This window comes from Balaenoptera musculus, chromosome 5, assembly GCF_009873245.2.
Source record: "Balaenoptera musculus isolate JJ_BM4_2016_0621 chromosome 5, mBalMus1.pri.v3, whole genome shotgun sequence".
Lineage (NCBI taxonomy): Eukaryota > Metazoa > Chordata > Mammalia > Artiodactyla > Balaenopteridae > Balaenoptera > Balaenoptera musculus.
Window position 1 is genome coordinate 42,627,860 of NC_045789.1, and position 19,042 is coordinate 42,646,901.

A 19,042-nucleotide genomic window follows, 5' to 3' on the forward strand; every position below is an offset into this window, starting at 1 on the left:
AGCTATCCATTTTATACATATTAGTGTGTATATGTCAATCCCAATCTCCCAATTCATCCCACCACCACCACCACCCCACTTTCCCCCCTTGGTGTCCATACGTTTGTTCCCTACATCTGTGTCTCTATTTCTGCCTTGCAAACTGGTTCATCTGTACCATTTTTCCAGATTCCACATATATGAGTTAATATACGATATTTGATCTTCCCTTTCTGACTTACTTCACTCTGTATGACAGTCTCCAGATCTATCCACATCTCTACAAATGACCCAATTTTGTTTCTTTTTATGGCTGAGTACTATTCCATTGTATACATGTACCACATCTTCTTTATCCATTCATCTGTCGATGGGCATTTAGGTTGCTTCCATGACCTGGCCATTGTAAATAGTGCTGCAATGCACATTGGGGTGCATGTGTCTTTGAATTATGGTTTTCTCAGGGTATATGCCCGGTAGTGGGATTGCTGGGTCATATCGTAATTCTGTCTTTAGTTTTTTAAGGAACCTCCATACTGTTCTGCATAGAGGCTGTATCAGTTTACATTCCCACCAACAGTGCAGGAGAATTCCCTTTTCTCCACACCCTCTCCAGCATTTGTTGTTTGTAGATTTTCTGATGATGCCCATTCTGACCGATGTGAGGTGATACCTCATTGTAGTTTTGATTTGCATTTCTCTAATAATTAATGATGTTGAGCAGCTTTTCACGTGCCTCAGCCATCTGTATGTCTTCTTTGGAGACCAAGACAAATTTCTTAAAAAGAATATTATTTTCTGCCCTGGAGAGGTTGTGAGGATAAACTAATAGCTGAATGATTTTGGTCACCTAATAGTGGCGTCTTTCCCTCCTTCAGCCAAAACATATCGATTGTCATGTTCTACTGCTGTCATAAATAAGAATTATTGATGCATAAACAGTAAAACTAAACAAAATGAAAAAGAATTTAGCCAGACACCAGTCTAGAACTGCAGTGAAGAGCTGCTATTTTGAGTTTGAACTTTAAAAACTTGATCAGCTTCAAAATAGAAGAATTTAACAAAGAAAATAAGGAATTACTCTAATATTTACATTTTTTAACAGACAGATAAATAAGGGACACTTGTATAGCAAAGGACTGCTGGAAATATCAAAAACAACAAAAGGGTGGGTTTTAAAAATCTTTTCTAAAACTGTAAGTAAAATTTTAAATTTTTAAATGAAACAAAAAATATATCTATTGAGCAGAACGTTAATGTGGTAAAAATTGGTTGACGTATATACAGATGGCTTTGAAATTGCCCTACTGCCCAAGAAAACTTTTTCAATAAGGTATAATTAAATCATTACTTGGTTGTAAATGGACTTCATAACAGATAGTCTGAATCTGTCTGTATTTAAACCTGTTAATAAAACCGTTAATGGACCGGAAGCTTTATTATTTCCACAACCGTAAAATTTCAACTAGACCCTATTTTGGAAAGAAAGTAGGCCTAGCCTCAGCTGATTAATAATGGAGTTAATAGGTTAAAAGGGCCAAGTGTGGTGTTTGGAATGCAGTTCTGGAAGTTGGGAATGTTGGGTTGGTTCCTGTCTTCAGGGAGGTTTCTGTTTCCTGCTTAATGTCATCATCTGTTCTTGATGAAGTGATTTACCATCCATATTACAAATGAGAAGGCTAGCAATGCTGGAGCCAGGAGACTGGTACACGTCCAGAGTTCACTGGCGAGAAATGAGTAACACAGACAGTGGCACTGACTGTGTCCTTTTGGATAGAGTGGCACAAACTACCTGGATGGTCAACGTGAACAGCCATTTCGGTGTCTGCTTTGGCAGTGGGTTAGGGCTTCGGCCAGAGTTCCAGCACCATCCTAGCCCTCCAAACTGGGTGACAACCAGAAAGTTCCCAGAGTCATACTCTCCACTAGTCGTTTTTAAAAGAAATTAAATGTGCTGCCTTGGTATTCTGTCATTATGTCCTAATATCCACACACAATTAATTAGCAAATGTCTCCCCTGGTGCCTTGTGGGGAGATTTCTGGTCTAAATCTAATGGCTTATTTATCTGAAGATCACTTTGTGTCAGGGTGCTTATGTTGAATTTCTCATCTCCCCACTTCTTCCTCCTATTCGTATCCCCAAAAGTATTAGAAATTGTGCTTATTTTTTCATCCTCTAAGATAGTTATTGTCAACATTAATAGACTTCTGATAATATGATAACTCCTAACTGGATCCCTCAAGCCATTAGGTTGAAAAACTATTATCAAAAAAATGGTTCTGAAGAACCTAGGGGCAGGACAGGAATAAAGACGCAGATGTAGGGAATGGACTTGAAGACACGGTCGGGGGGTGGCAGGGAAGAGTAAGCTGGGACAAAGTGAGAGAGTGTCATGGACTTATATATACTACCAAATGTAAAATAGATAGTGGGAAGCAGCCGCATAGCACAGGGAGATCAGCTCGGTGCTTTGTGACCACCTAGAGGGGTGAGATAGGGAGGGTGGGAGGGAGATGCAAGAGGGAGGGGATATGGAGATACATGTATATGTTTAGCTGATTCACTTTGTTATAAAGCAGAAAGTAACACACCACTGTAAAGCAATTATACTCCAATAAAGATGTTAAAAAAAATAACTATTATCAACTCAAGTATAATCTATTAATTTGATGATGAATCATGGGCATTAGCTTTAACATAAATATACTAAAAGCTAAATCAGATCCAAACAATTTAAGATTTCATAGATTGCAGTTTATTTCTATTTTGTTTCCAAAATCCAACTATTAACCAAGTTGTATACCACTCTTTGACCAGAGGTACTTGGAACTGAAAGTCAACTCACTGAACTAACTTTGTAGCTTGAAACTATGAAATTCATCATACTTGGGAAATGCAAACTTGTGAATGGGTTTCTTTGTTAACGGCTACTAATAATGGCCTGAAATCAAGGCAGACTTATAGCAAATAATTGCCTACTAATTGCTGTATAAATAGGATAATTCTTGAATTCCTAATTGTCCTCCCTGCTAAACCTTAATGTCAAAATAAATTGCCTTAGGAAGTAGTAAGTGCATTTCTTTATACTAGATATAACATATTAATTGCAAGTGCTTTTTAAAAATCATTTGTAGACTGACCTCTCCCAGCTTTTTGTATAAATATGAAAATATCCCTGCACTAAGCAATTAATAAAAGGGGATTCTTAGATTAGTGACTTGAGTATGGACTGGTCTCAAGGTTACTATTAGAAGTCAGATTTGAAATCTAAGTAACTTCCTTTTTCTCTCTGCAGATTCTCCGATGACAATTTGATTCAAAAAAGTGGGATTTTAAAATAAGTAATTAACATCATTTGGAAGAATTGAGCTTTCTTAATATAATCAATATGATTTTCAGTACATACCAAACCCCCAAATCTGCTATGTTAAAATACAGATTCCATGATTTGATTGCTGTAACTGCTCTAATTTGAATGAGCTGCCTTTGTCCTTTGACAATGAACACCTACAGGTAGAATCAGAAGGGAGAGGGAATAAACCAGTAATAAAGGGATTTGTATATGTGCCTTTATCTTCCTTCCTATCCCCGGGCATGATTTCTGGCACAGGGACCCGCAGGTTTGTCTAGATTGGTAACCTTGTCTTCTTCCCCGTGTTTCCTTGCCCTATCTGTTCTAACACGGTTCTAAACTAAAGACTGATTGAATCAGTGAATTCCCGTGCCACGGGCTGTCTCTCTGTGTCTGATCTGTTGCGTGCCAAGCCTCTGTGATGTCCTCCTAAGCCAGTCTGTCTTGTGCTGACCTTGTTTTTGAAAACTCTGAGAACAACACTAGTTGTTACCAGTCTATCGTCTTGCGTCACCCAAATAACATATAGCACGCTGCTTCAATTCCTCTCTGCTTTCCCCGGGTTAGCTAGAATAAAACATCTCAATAATCAGAAACATCACATGGAAAACTTCTTTTAAAAATGCATCTGTCGTTAGAGAGATTTAAAGGTGTACTGTGGCAAAAAGTTTACTTCTGCACATTGTGGCTTTAGAACGCTGCTTCCTAGACTGACTGTGTGATTTAACTTTTTCAATTATAACATTTTGTTTTATTCCCAGCTCTGGTGGTAGCTGTTCTGCGCTTCATACAACTGAAACCAAAGGTTTTAAATCCGTGGCTGAATATTAGTGGATTGGTGGCGCTCTGTCTGGCTTCCTTCGGAATGACCTTACTTGGTAATTTTCAGGTACTTCATTTGGCCTTTTTCACCTCCATCTCACACTTCACCTATATGATGATCACAGCCACTGAGGTATAGTCACTACGTGGCCCATAGAATTCTCCATGAATCTTTAAAAAAATGCTGACAGTGGTCCCTGATATGCACAGTTTCTCCAGCAGTCAGCCCATCTGTTCTTTGAGCCTCGCCTACGTAAGTCTGAATTAAACGTAAGAAACTCCTCCCTATGCATTGGAAATACAGCACAGCTATTGGGAAATGTATCTACTAAAATAGGGCTTTCAAACTGCTGTATACTTTTTTTCATAACAAATTGTATTCTAATGTACCTTTCTAGAAAATTAATAGGATCATTGCCTTTCTGTAATTAAACATTGAACATCCTTATTGGATGAAACCTTGCATTTTAGATGAGCAAGCTCACATGGGGGTCAGTTTGAAAACCCAGAATTTCTCTAGAACACCTGTGACTTGTATAAAGAGGTACTAACCCTAACTCTTCTTCCCAGAGATGTAGAAGCCCAAGGTCACTTAAGCATAATTTCCCTTGCCAATACCCTCACACAACTCTTGACCTAAATGACTTCATTTGTAAACTAGACATGGGGACCCTGCCCAGTTACAGTGGCTTTCTGTTTTCCCTGCCTCCATGCCCTCCCCAGCTTCCTCCGGCCTCTGCGATATACTGCTGCTAGAAACTTCCTCCTTGCAGTCAAACACCGGTCCTGACACTTCTCCCCCGTCTGCTGAGTGAAATCCAAATGGTACAGGCATTCCAGACACTCAGCATTCTAGTGAGTGTTTAGGAATGTTCTTACTGAAAATATGGTAGTGGATTTTCTAAGACTGTCTCTTGTCCTTGACCCTCGGTGCTGATAATTCATTAAATTAGGATAACTCATTCCCCAAGATGTCCCCTGGCACACAGTAGCAACTCAATAAGTATTTTTTAAATAAATAAATTTATTTATTTATTTATTTTTATTTTTGTGGCTGCATTGGGTCTTCGTTGCTGCGTGCGGGCTTTCTCTAGTTGCGGCGAGTAGGGGCTACTCTTTGTTGCGGTGTGCAGGCTTCTCATTACGGTGTCGTCTCTTGTTGCGGAGCACGGGCTCTAGGCGCGTGGGCTTCAGTAGATGTGGCTCGCGGGCTCAGTAGTTGTGGCACGCGGGCTTAGTTGCCCCACGGCATGTGGGATCTTCCCAGACCAGGGCTTGAACCTGTGTCCCCTGCATTGGCAGATGGATTCTTAACCACTGTGCCACCAGGGAAGCCCTCAATAAGTATTTTTTACTTAATGGGTTGTCTGACAGATAGGCAGGCAATCCCACCAATTCCTCTAACTATTCTAGATCTCATTCCATATCAACCTAGATAATGAGAAAGCTGCATTCTTAGAACATATTGGCTAGGATGATGAATTATCAGGAGAATATTTGAGAGTTTATCTGTTAAGCTCCAAAATGTTAGGGCACAGAGCATTTTTTATTGAGATTTCGGTGGTAGTCTTTCCTCCACTTATCCATCTGTGCTACAGGGGCCGGCATGTTGTAAAATGCTAAGTAACTATCATTGCTCTCAACCAGGTCTTAGATGGAAGTTACTGAGTAGACATTTTGTTTTTCACTAAAGTTCCCCGAAGAATCCCAGTGATTGCGTTGTTTGGGTGAACCACAGATATTCAAAACTGTAAATGATGACGCTATATATGAAGAACATTTTCTGGAATATCTACAGAGATTACACAGGAAACAAATAACACATTAGTTGCCTGTGGAGAAACCAGGTGGCTAGTATATGAGATGAGACAGACTTTTCAATCTATACTCTTTTTACAATTTTTTAAAGTTTGACCCATGTAACTGTATCATCTACTTTTAAAATTAGAATTAAAAAATAAATGAACAGACTATGTAGAGCATGGAAAACCAGTTTCCTAGAAGTAAAATTTGATTTGGGGAATCATTACTTAAAGTGTTTCAGGACTTCCCTGGAGGTCCAGTTGTTTAGACTCCACGCTTCCAATGCAGGGGGTGTGGGTTCGATCCCTGGTCAGGGAACTAAGATCCCACATGCTGTGCAGCCAAAAAATAAATAAATAACAATAAAATAAAATGTTTCAAAAATATGTGTTTTGAACTGTGAGGGGGGAAAATGGCTTCTTCAAAGAAGAAAAAAGTCCTACAGCCAAAACAATAGAAAAAAATTGTAAAGGGAAAGTAATATTGATTTGATACAACCATTATTCATAGCAACGCTAAACAATAAAACACCTGAAGGCAATGGCGATTCAAAAGGATATTTTCACCATGTTTTTAAAGCCATCTCTTCAACAGTACATTTTATTTCCTGTATGTTTCCTATATATATGGGGTACTATATGTGTAGTTAAAAATATATGCAATTAATAAAGGTGTTTTAAGTGACAGATATATTTTTTAAATCAGTGGGTAATGATTTGGGCAGTTTACATCTCTAACCCCCAATTGAAATAACCCAGATGGGTCTCCTTTAACCTATTAACTGTATAAAAGCCTTGACCAGGAATCTTCCAACACTGTTGCCTTTATTGGGTCTCCAGATATGGCAAAAGCTCATAAGTGCAGTTTTCTTATTATAATAGGAAAACAAAACAAAAGCCCATTAACAATGAATTGGCTGCATTACATAGACTGGCCAGTTTTGTAAGAGTAAAGAACAGCTCAAGTGTTATTAGTTGTCCAGGCCAGTGAAATCTTGACCTGCTTAGAATTGGCCATCCTCAATCAGTAAATGCACAGCCGGATTCTGGTCTCATTTCTTAGTCTAGAAAACAGAGTTTGGGCTTTATGTCTGTAGAAACTTTGACATTTCTCTTTTTTTGTATAACTCTCCTGCTTTTTTCTTTCACTTTTCTACAAAGCTTTTCTGGAAAATAAATTCAAAGAATAAATTACCACTGCCTGTATGGTTCTTCCAAACGTTTTGAGGTGTGGGCGTACTATTCATTTCTCTACTTCCCCTCAGAGTTGGAACCAATGGAGAATAGACACAAAGAGCCAGTGGAGATGAAGGATTCTACTCTTTCTACAACCTATCATCCCATTATTGGGACATCTCTTTACCTATTTTTTTCTCCTTCACGTATTCCAGTGGCTTGTATGTATTTTCTAAATGGGCCTCCACAGGTCATTATCTGTTCATCCCTTAGCTCACAAATGATGAAGAAATCCATAATGTCGGAACTTCCTTGACTTTTGGATTTGGCACATTGGCCTGCTGGATCCAGGCTGCATTGACACTCAAAGTAAACATCAAGAATGAAGGACGGAAAGTTGGAATTCCACGAGTTATTCTCTCAGCATCTGTCACTCTCTGCGTGGTCCTCTGTATCCTTTGAATGTGAAAACGTTCTTTTCCAGTGAGATTAAAACACAGATAAGTTGTCCATGTAGAAGATGAGAAGATTGCCATTCTCAGTTGGTTAGGATATACTGTCGTATCAACTCAGAATATTAGACAAAAAAGAAAAATAAATGGGTATAAAAATGAAAACTTTCAGACCTATTTTTCATGCCAAAGAGGAGATGGAGAGCTAAAGATAAAACAAGCTCTGCCTTCTCAAAACTGTTTCAATCTGTAGGAATGGTGCCATGCATTCTCCTTTTGATGTAAAGTTTCCTTTTGTGAAAAACACAGAATGCATAACCAAAAGAGAATTGTGGGGTTTTTTTCCTTTCATCTTGAAAAATTCTTTTCATTTGCGACTTTATTAGTGGCTCTGTTATTTCATTTAATCTATTAACTCTAAAATGAATTTCTAGGGACAAAAATACATTTATATCTTTCAGGAAAGCAAGTAAGCTTTTCTGGAAAAGAAATTCAAGAACTAGATTACCACTGCATGTACTGTTGTCCTAAACAAATAATTTTGAGGTGCTATTTATTTCCCTTCCTCCCTCGGAGTTTGAACCAATGGAGAACAGTCACAAGGAGCCAGATGGGGATGGAGAAATCAGCCTTCATTCCTAGTAAACTTGGAAAGGAAAATAGTGCAGGCCTCCTATCTCACACCCTGGAATTCAATCTATCCACCCAGTAAGAAGCAGAGAAATCAGGGAAAGGCAGAGGAGAGCATTACACTCAGCTGAAGCCCAAACAGATCGCAGAGGGCCTGGTCTAAGGTAGAGCACAGTGACCCCACCTACTATCACAGGGCCCAGTGGAAGTCGGCCAGGAACGAGCCCACCAATCAGATCAGTCACTCAGTCCTAAGTGTTCACTCCATTAGGTCTTCTGGAAACTGGAGAAGGGAGTTCCTAGACAGCAAACGGTATAACTAACACAGTTACAATCATCAATGTAATAGCCAATATTTATTGGGTCCTGATGATGTGCTAGGCAGTATTCTAAGCACTTTAAATGTGTCAACCCTTTTAATCTTCACTTAACAAGTAAGAATAGTGAAAAACGGAGGTTATTTACCCAAGATCACACATGGTATGTGTCGATTTGTTCTAAACTCAGGCTCAGTTCTTATACTCTTAACCACTATGCTTAGAGTGGCTTTAAAATACGAAAACATTTAGCGCTCAGAGACGTTCGTTAGTGGAGTATTTGGAGCCATTTATTTCTTCTTCCCTCACAAACTGCCATTCAGTCATTTTAGCGGTTTTCTTAAGTCACATTAGATTGAGAACATTTAAGGACTTGAAATTCAAGCCAAAAAACTTGCTTATTACTAGCAACCTGGTAAAATATTTTATGAGTAAACGGGTCAGAATTCTGCCAGTGCGAGATTTGAAGATGTATCCCTCCCCTATAAGTTAATATTGCTTTGGCAAACATTTTGAACCCTCAGTCAGAAGAGTATGTACAGATTTTAAATCATTCTGAGTTTTGAGCTTATACCAAACAATTCTGATCCATGATATTTCCGAAGACTTGGAACCATTTCGTGGTTCCCAGGTGAATGAATCCAGGCCTAGTCAGGAGACCGAAGTTTGGCTGAAGTAGTTGTCATGGACTTTTTCACTCTCTGAAAATTTCCCAAGATTTTAAGGCTAAGTTCTGAAGGTAGAACTAATTCTAAGGGAGCATTTCTGATTTTTCTAAATAACTTTATTTAGTCCTTGGCCTCTTAGCTTTTCACTATAGAACGTTATGAACCTTTCTCCTTCCCAGCTCCTACCTTCATATATACTGATGTGTGTGTGTGTGTGTGTGTGTGTGTGTGTGTGTGTGTGTGTGTGTGTGTGTGTGTGTGTCTGTGTACACTCTGTGTATATTCAGACATAGACGTCTCGTCTGTTCTTTGGTTTTTTAATTGCCTGCTTTCATTTGGCACAAGTTTAAATGCAACACCGGGAATGAAACCAGCCTATAGAATATTGTCTGAAAGGCAACATTGAAAACTAGAAAGAAGAGGGGCCGCTTAGACCTTATTAGTAGCACTGCAGAGACAAACACAGCTTATATGGAGGTAGTTAGCTATTTGATACGTTTACATTGTTCCATCATCATTTGCAGTGTCTTTTAAAAATACATCGTTATTTTCCTGGCCAACTAATTACTTTGGAATTGTAATTCTTTAGCTAGTCTCACAGTTTATTAGGCAGCCGTAGAGTACAGCGGTCGAATGCGTGGCCAGGGAGTCAGAGTGCTTGTGTTTGAATCCCAGTTCCACCAGTTAATACCCGTGTTACCCATTTGGCCTCCGTTTCCCTATTTTAAACGAACTGCTGATAACAGGGTGTTGTGATGAGTAAGTTAGGTTTTCCATGAAAGCACCTAGAAGCATGTCTGGCACAGAGTAAGGGCTCAGTAATGTTACCTTGTGTTATTTATGTAGATGGTGTTCAGCTGACTCCGTGACGCTCTTCCGCTGGTCAGGTGGGGGAGCCAGGCTTTTCCTGTAACCTGTCTCTGCCCAGAAAACAGCCCCGTCTTAATGTGGCCGATAGAGGAACTTGCCTTGACTACTTCCCCCCAGACTTCATCCTCATGGCCCAGGGCATCCACCTGTACGCAGCCAGGGTCCAGTGGGGCCTGGTCATGTGCTTCCTGTCTTATTTTGGCACCTTTGCTGTGGAGTTCCGGCATTATCGTTACGAGATCGTCTGTTCCGAACACCAGGAGACTTTCCTAAGCTTCTCAGAAAGCCTGTCTGAAGCTTCTGAATATCAAACCGACCAGGTGTAACCCATCAGTTTTTCCTTGCTGGCGAGGTGGGTGTAGCAGCAGGGGAGGGGCCAAGGCACACCCACAGGACTTGACACACAGCCTCATGACACATCGTAAACACAGGCACGTGCACACGCACACACACATTCATGGCCACGTTTGCCAAACGAGCGTTTCAGGGCGAGTTATTTAACGAAAAAGCACAAGCCCTATGTGTCGAAATACACGCTGTTAACACTGAAAATATAATGCACGACAGAGCAAGAAGCTTGTGCATGATCACCTCTCTTTTCCCCTCTCTCCCAACACCCCCTGCTCTTCTTGTCGTCTTCACATATTCCAGACATCCTGATCACCCTACCTTGGGCAGGCCAACTGTAACATGGGAATAACGCCAACTCCCAAAGTTGCCTTCAGATCCAGAGGGCTTGGAACCAGCTCATGAGGACATTGTGAATCTGGCACTAGGGCTCTTGAATGGACAGAGTATCATTTGGTTGGACGGAAACTGTACAGAGATGTGACCCCCGTGTAACCTGTGGATGATGTTGGATCAAGGATAGAACTTTCCCACAAAAACTCCCTTCATCATCGTTCAGTGGTTGGCTGAGCAGATTCGACAAAAGGAATACGCTACAAGCTGTGGGGGGGAAGCCCACCACCACAATGTGGACTTTACTGTGACTGAGAAAATATTTCCAAATGTGAATATTTGTAGGGCCATGGTCTGCCAGGCATGGAGAGATGGGGGCAGTGAGGGTGTGGTTTCGGTTTTGCTTCCATAGTATGCTATGTTCAGTTTTTATTTTCTATTTCATAGTTTGCTTTGTTTTCTTTTTCTTTTTTTTTAAGTAACTACCATGGTTCTCTTGAGGCCTCGTGGACAGAGAAGATGTAGGCCAAACGCAAGAACTGAGCTTGTTTGGGGTTCAACATGATAAAAGAAAAAAAAAAAAGAAAGGTCACCTGCAGGTGTAATTTGCTGCTTTTATGTTTGAAGCTAAGAAAATGTTCACAGAAAAGCACAAAGAAATACGTGTGGAGGTAATAAAAAGAGCTCCTGCTGGACATTTGTAAAAGAGAGGAGTTTCAGAGGATCGTGTTGTAAATCCAAATCAAGGAGGAGTTTCTTAATATGTATCTATTGCTCAAATTTAGTATTCTGGGGGGCGGAGGGTTAAGGACTTTTCATACTCAGAATTTGTAGAAGCCAATTAAAAGATTACCCTCCCCCAAAAACAAATTGGTTCAGTTCGTCCCCTACAACCCATCATGTAGTTCCCTCCTGCAAAGAGTTTAGAACTCAAACTCTATTCCTGGGCTTTAGAGGCTGTGCTTCATAAAAAAGGGCAGAATTCTAAATCAAAATGCATTGGAGTGGGCCAAGCTGATAGACCCTCCGTGAGTGCACTTTGTTTCAAGAAATCCCCAAACTTACTTCATAGGGGCTTGGGATTTCATAGAATATAATGTGAAAAACGTTTTTTTAATCCAACCCAAACTCTGAGCTTCTTGAGGAGGGGGTTCAATGACTTTTCATCTCTATATTTATCCCCACCTCTTAGCACAGTGCCTGGCACATATTAGGTGCTCAACAAACATCTGTTGAATAGAATTACTGGTAATTTACAGTAGGAAAAAGGAGTATCAGAGAAAGACTCAAAGATGTGTGAGAGAATAGAAGATGACCGTTTCATGCAAGACGGGAATGGAAGAAATCACGAGTAAGGGTTAGATGGGGGAGGCAGAACACCTCTACGGGACAAGTGAAATGTGAGAAAAAAAGAGACAAGCAGAGAGTGTTCTCTTATTAGAAAGTCATCTTACTGTAAATAGTCCAAGGTGACATTTATTATTTTTGAATACTGCTTTTGGGGATTTTTTTTCATTTTTATATTTTAAAAAGTTTATCAAAGAACAAAGATTTATGAAGTTTTCTTTTACTCTACACAATCCAAATTCAATAGCTTTTGGTGATGCACCGTACACTTTCTTAAGAGTATATCTAATAGCGCATTTTAACAGAATCAAGCAATGACTGGCATTGTTCATCGGGATCTGACCACTAAATAAAATTCTTTTGTGCAGAATTGTGATTTTTCTTTTGTCTCTTACAAGAACATTTCTTCTCTAATATTAAAGCATGTGTAAACTGACTCAGACATTATGTTGAAAACTTCAGTGTTACATTGGCAGCATATTTCTAGGGTGTTTTCCAACACTAACAACCAATTCTCTGATTCTCTGGACACCATCTGGGTGTCCTACAATTCAGTTCAATTCTGACACTACCCAAAGTTATCCTCAGACCCCATGGGTTTAAAGGCTTGGTCCCGCAAGACCTCCTTCGCTTCAAATGCCGGTCGCAAGTATCATGTCCCCAGATTACCCACACTTCGGTCCAACCTGGTCATAAAATTGGAGGGTTCCCACAATTCCCTTCCCTTCTGGGTTCAATAATTTCCTAGAACAGCTCGCAGAACTTGGGAAAACACTTTACTTCCATTTGCTGGTTTATTATAAAAGATATAACTTGAGAGCAGCCAAATGGAAGAGATGCATGGGGCAAGGAAGGGGAGGGATGCAGGGACACAGCATCTTCCCGGGGTTCAATGTGCTCACCAACCCAGGAGCTCTCTGAATCTCACTGTTGCTGAGTTTATAGACCCCTCTCCAGCCCCCTCTGCCACCCACGCCTGGAGGTCAGTCAGGAGGTATAGTCACTTGGTCTTTCTGGTGACCAGCTCCATCCTGAGGCCATCTAGTGGCCTCACCCTTAGTGATCTCATTAGCATAAACTCAAGTGTGATCAAAGGGGCTCATTACAAAAAATAAAAAACCATTCCTATCACTGAGAAAATTCCAAGAGTTTTAGCAGCTCTTGGCAGGAACCGGAAGACAAAGACCAAATAAATTTTTGTATTAGGCCACACAGACACATAAAGATCAAGATTACAGAACCTCTTAGGAGTTAAGGACCACAGCATTCATCTAGGAGGACAGGACCAGGGAATCTGCATTTGGAGTGAGCATTCCTGGAGGAGCAAACGCAGACGACTCAGAGAACAAAATAGTAAATATACTACACTATGTTTCTGGTAGTCTAGCTAAGTCTCTTGAAGAAAAGTTGGCTTCCTGGTTAGGAGAGAAATATTTTAAGAACAATATTAACATTTTCAAGGTTCAATCGTTTTTGATTTAATGGAGAACTGACAGTGAGGTCAAGTTTTATTACCTGTGTTATTTATTGGGTTTTCTTTGCCCCTGGTATGGGAAAGTAAAACTTGCGTACCCTGAAATTTGCAATCTGCTGGTTATTGTGGAGACCGGTACATCACTGTTTATTTTGGTCCTTAGGCATTGTGTCAGGATGGATTGGGTTTTGCTATCCCAAAATAAAACTAACGAAACTAAAGTTTATTACTCATACTAGGTGTCTATCCCGGCTTAGCAAAGGGGCTCTGCTCATCACTATGGCTCAGACCCTGGCTGGTAGATGCTTCGTCTTAACACTGCTTCCACAGTTGCTGTCAGCCAAGGCAATGTGGGAGACTGCTCACTGGTCTTAAAGCTGCTATGAAGTGACAAACAAAACCACATGGCCGTACCCAAGAGTGGCTCTCCTGCCATGTGCCCAGAATGGGAGAAACATTTGTGAACAGCCTAGTAACTTACTGGCCACAGTAAGTGGACTCCTGGCCACATGTGTTATTTCCCCCAAAGTAGTGGGAAGTTGGGGAAAGAGAATTCCACATGTGAAATAAGTTGATTTTCACAATCCTCAGTTCCATATCAGTTCAGATTCCCTATTAACATTCCTCAAAGTGAGGGTTCCAAGAAACAGCAAATATCCAAATCTGAAGTCCAAGGAAGGGAGGGTGGGTGAGAAAGCTAGGTTCCTCACTGGAAAAGCAAAGATCTTTCCATTAGCATAACTATTCTTTTATTTCTCCTATCTAAAAAAAAAAAAAAAAGTCCATATTTGCTCTCTCCAGCCCCTCTCTCCCAAATCTTTCTTCTTTTTTTTTTTTAAAGTTATTTATTATTTTTTTTTTTTTGGTTGCATTGGGTCTTTGTTGCTGCGCACGGGCTTTCTCTAGTTGCGGCGAGCAGGGGCTACTCTTTGTTGCAGTGCGTGGGCTTCTCATTGTGGTGGCTTCTCTTGTTGTGGAGCACGGGCTCTAGGTGAACGGGCTTCAATAGTTGTGGCATGTGGGCTCAGTAGTTGTGGCTCGCGGGCTCTAAAGCGCAGGATCAGTAGTTGTGGCGCACGGGCTTAATTGCTCTGCGGCACGTGGGATCTTCCCGGACCAGGGCTCAAACCTGTATCCCCTGCATTGGCAGGCGGGTTCTCAACCACTGCGTCACCAGGGAAGCCCCCAATTCTTTCTTTTTTTAAAAATGTTGTTGAAGTATAGTTGATTTACAATGTTGTGTTAATTTCTGCTGTACAGCAAAGTGACTCAGTTATACATATATATTTTTTTCATATTCTTTTCCATTATGGTTTATCACAGGATATTGAATATGTTCCTTGTGCTATATAATAGGATCAATTCTTTCTTGAACCCACTCCAGTCTTACTTGTACCACTTCACTGGACCTGCTCTACTCAAGTTCTCCAAAGACCTTGTCATGGTATATACACAGTTCATTCTTTTCATACCTTACCTAGCAACACTTCACAACTGGATCACCTACCTGCTTAAACATTTTCTTCACGTGGCTTCCAGAACACCATGCTCTTTTAGTTTTCCTCCTGCTTCTGTCCCCTCCTCAGTCTCCTTTGCTGGGCCTTCTTCTCCCTGACATCTTTGAATGTTGAAGTCCCCCATGGCTCAGGCCTTGGAACTCTTCCTTCCCATCTACACTCACTCTCTTGGTGACCTCATACAGTCTTCTAGTTTGAACAATTGCCATATGCTGACCTCTCCCAACTTCTCCAGCCCAGACCTCTATCCTAAATGCCAGACTTCTATCCTAAATGCCAGACCTGTATATTCAACTACCGTTGTGACATCTCCCCTTGAAGGGCACCTAAAGTTTAACAGTCCTGATCTGATCTCTTTAAACTCACTCCTCTAGGAGTCTTCCCATCTAAGTTAAGGGCAACTCATCTTTCAGTTACCAGGCAGAAACCTTGAAGTAATCCTTATCTCTTCTTTCTCTCACACCCCACCCACATCTGTCAGCAAATTTGGTTTGCTCTATCTTCAAATTATAATAGAATTCATCCACTGCTACCATCTAATCCAAGCCACTTCCATGTCTCCTGGACTTTTATAATAGCCTACAAAAACTAGTTTCTCTGCTTTTTCATTTGCTCCCTTCAGACTGTCCTCAACACAGCAGTCACAATGATCTCAGATCATCACTCCTCTGCTTAAAATCCTCCAATGGCTTCTCTTGTACTCCTACTAAAAAACCCCATTCACTAAAATGCCCTACAAGCCCCAACAGGACCTGCCTCACCACCTTTCATTTCGCCTGCTCCACTCCCTCTGCCTCCTTGTGTTCCTCCAACAGCCAGCCATGCTCTGACCTCAGGACTTTTGCACTTGCTAAAACCTCTGGCTTGGACAATCTTCCCCCGGATATTTAAATCTCTCACCTTCTTCACCTACTCAAGTGTTACCTTCTCACTAAGGCCTCCTTGGCCTCTAAAATTTACCCTCCTCAAGCCCATCCCAACACTGTCACTCTTTCCAGCTTTATTTTGCTCCATAGCATTTTTAAAAACATGGTCCTGGGCTTCCCTGGTGGCACAGTGGTTAAGAATCCACCTGCCAATGCAGGGGACACGGGTTCGAGCCCTGGTCCGGGGAGATCCCACGCAGAGCAACTAAGCCCATGTGCCACAACTACTGAGCCTGCGCTGTAGAGCCCACGAGCCACAACTACTGAGCCCACCTGCCACAACTACTGAAGCCCGTGTGCCTAGAGCCCGTGCTCTGCAACAAGAGAAACCACTGCAGTGAGAAGCCCGAGCACCACAACAAAGAGTAGCCCCCGCTCGCTGCAACTAAAGAGTCTGCGCACAGCAACAAAGACCCAATGCAGCCAAAAATAAATAAAAATTTATTAAAAAAAAAAAACATGGTCCTGTGATTACTTAAAAGTCTGACGTGCGTAACACTCTCTAACACCTTTTACTTATTTTATTATCTCATCCTCTCTACCCCTAAAATGCAAGCTCCACGAGGGCAGGGATTTTTGTCTGCCATATACCTGGCACCTAGAACAGTGCCCAGCACATAGTTAAGTGCTTAGTAAATTTTTTTTAAAACATCTTTACTGGAGTATAATTGCTTTACAATGGTGTGTTAGTTTCTGCTGTATAACAAAGTGAATCAGCTCTACATATACATATATCCCCATATCCCCTCCCTCTTGTGTCTCCCTCCCTCCCACCCTCCCTATCCCACCCCTCTAGGTGGACACAAAGCACCAAGCTGATCTCCCTGTGCTATGTGGCTGCTTCCCACTAGCTATCTATTTTACATTTGGTAGTGTATATATGTCCATGCCACTCTCTCACTTTGCCCCAGCTTACCCTTTCCCCTCCCCGTGTCCTCAAGTCCAAGTCCATTCTCTACATCTGCATCTTTATTCCTGTCCTGCCCCTAGGTTCTTCAGAACCATTTTTTTTTTTTTTTTTTTTTTAGATTCCATATATATGTGTTAGCATACAGTATTTTTCTCTTTCTGACTTTGGTAAATATTTTTTAAAATAAATGAATGACTGGTAGCTACTATCCCCCTCTTTTTCTTTTTCTTTTCTTTTCTTTTTTAAAATTTAGTCTCTTAAATATGAGCTGCTCAGTGTTCAAGGCACTTAGGAAACAATGGTTGACAGGGTCAGATTTCAGAGGATGCAACTGTCCCCCTGCTTCTCATAGCAAACAGCTTTCTGGGTCTTAAAGAGGAAATTCTAGATTATAAAAAGGGTTTTTTCTTATGATGTCTGCAGCAACTAGTACACGTTAAATACCCAAGTTCTAAATAGGACCTGAAATAATCCTTATGCAAACTCTGTGTCAGTAACTGATTTTCTCTCATGGAGCTTCAAAAATAAAATCATTATTTTTGGATAACTGGGTCCTCACCTGAGGAAAATTGCATCTATTTTATAGTTTTAAGACAGGAAGCTGAGATGACTCTGCAGGTCATACTCAGATTTTTTAAATTTAACTCGTCAAAAACTCTCCTTACAAATACTGTTTGGATTAGGATAAAGAAAATGGTGTAAGTTATTGAATGAATATTTTTGTAGAAAGTAGAACTAAGGGATTTATTTAACAGTCAATATTGGAATAACATCTAACACCTCTAGATTTTTGTAAACGAAGTTTAGATTTGTAGCCCAGGATCGTTCAGAGGGGCTGGAGCAAAAGAGCTTTGACTAAACACAGGAACAAAGTGGATCCAAGGATTAGAAGCACTCCAGGGAATTCCCTGGCGGTCCAGTGGTTAGGACACCGCGCTTCCAGTGCAGGGGGTCAGGGTTCGATCCCTGGTCGGGAAGCTAAAATCCCACAAGCCGTGCAGTGCGGCCAAAAAAAATTAAAATAAATTTTTTTAAAAAAACAACAAAAAATAAAAAATAAAAAATAAAGAAGTACTCCAGAGACTACCCAGTGATTTGCTTCTTGAATGGCCCTGGAGGCGCCTTCTCAAAATACAGCAGACTTCCATCTCATATCTATAAGCATTATCATTTCTTGCCCTTGGAAAGCTTTAAATGCTTCCTTTTGCTAGTATGAAACCTGAGAGCATAATGCCTATTATTACTGGCAGTCTTTTTCTACCCCACTGCATTGTATTCTGTAAGTAATAATGAACTCCTAGAATTTCAAGTACAGGCTGTTAGGAATGGGAAGTAAAGAACAAATTTGTGAGGCTGTGAAAAAGACAGTGGGTGTCACTTGCTACCCACGTGAGGAGGGTGAAGGGGAAGGAAAAAGCACAGACATTCTGAGGTTTCAAGCCTGGATGATTGGGAAGGTGGAGACACTCACAAAATCTAGGAAGACAAGAGAAGCCACTGTTTGGAGGGAGGAAAAGGGAGCACATGAGACAATCTTGATGCTCCTCACTTGCACTCTCCAGCACGGGCCCTTTAAATCCATCTGTGCTGAAAGGGATGAGAAGTCTGTCCACTGCTTGGTACCATATGACACACTTGGTGACTTTCCAGTTACTGTGGCTGCCTAGCAAATTACCACAAAATATAGCAGCATAAAAACAACTATGCAATATGCTCACAGATTCTGTGAGTCAGGAATTCAGACAGGGCACAGCAGGGACAACTTATTTCTGCTCCACGATGTCTGAGGTCTCAGCTGGAAGACTTGAAGGCTGGAGGCTGGAAGCATCTGAAGGCTAGTTTATTCACATGTCTGCAGATGGAGGCTGGCGTCAGCTTGGGGCCTCCTTTCCTCTCCCCAGGGGCCTCTCCACCTGGTCTCTCCACATGGGCTAATTTGGGCCCTCACAGCATGGTAGCTGGCTTCCCCAGGGCAAGTGTCCGAGGCCTAGCTCCTGAAAAAAAGGATATAGAAGCTGTATCCTTTTCATAACCTACCCTGAAAAGTCACAGAGCATCACTTCTGTGGGCCTCTTTTGGTTGGAGCAGTCATAAGCTCCCACCTAGATTCAAGGGACG

At 41.1% G+C, this 19,042-nt stretch overlaps 1 protein-coding gene across 1 annotated transcript in view; it reads left to right on the forward strand.

The window, feature by feature from the left end:
• The window catches only part of TMEM150C (transmembrane protein 150C), an 89,862-nt gene extending 77,395 nt beyond the window's left edge, over positions 1 to 12,467 (forward strand). The window contains 3 exon segments of the mRNA XM_036853907.1: positions 4,094 to 4,221; positions 7,406 to 7,583; positions 10,187 to 12,467. Coding sequence (XP_036709802.1) covers positions 4,094 to 4,221; positions 7,406 to 7,583; positions 10,187 to 10,395 — 515 coding nt within the window. The 3' untranslated portion in view covers positions 10,396 to 12,467.
• Positions 12,468 to 19,042: the final 6,575 nt, after the last annotated feature.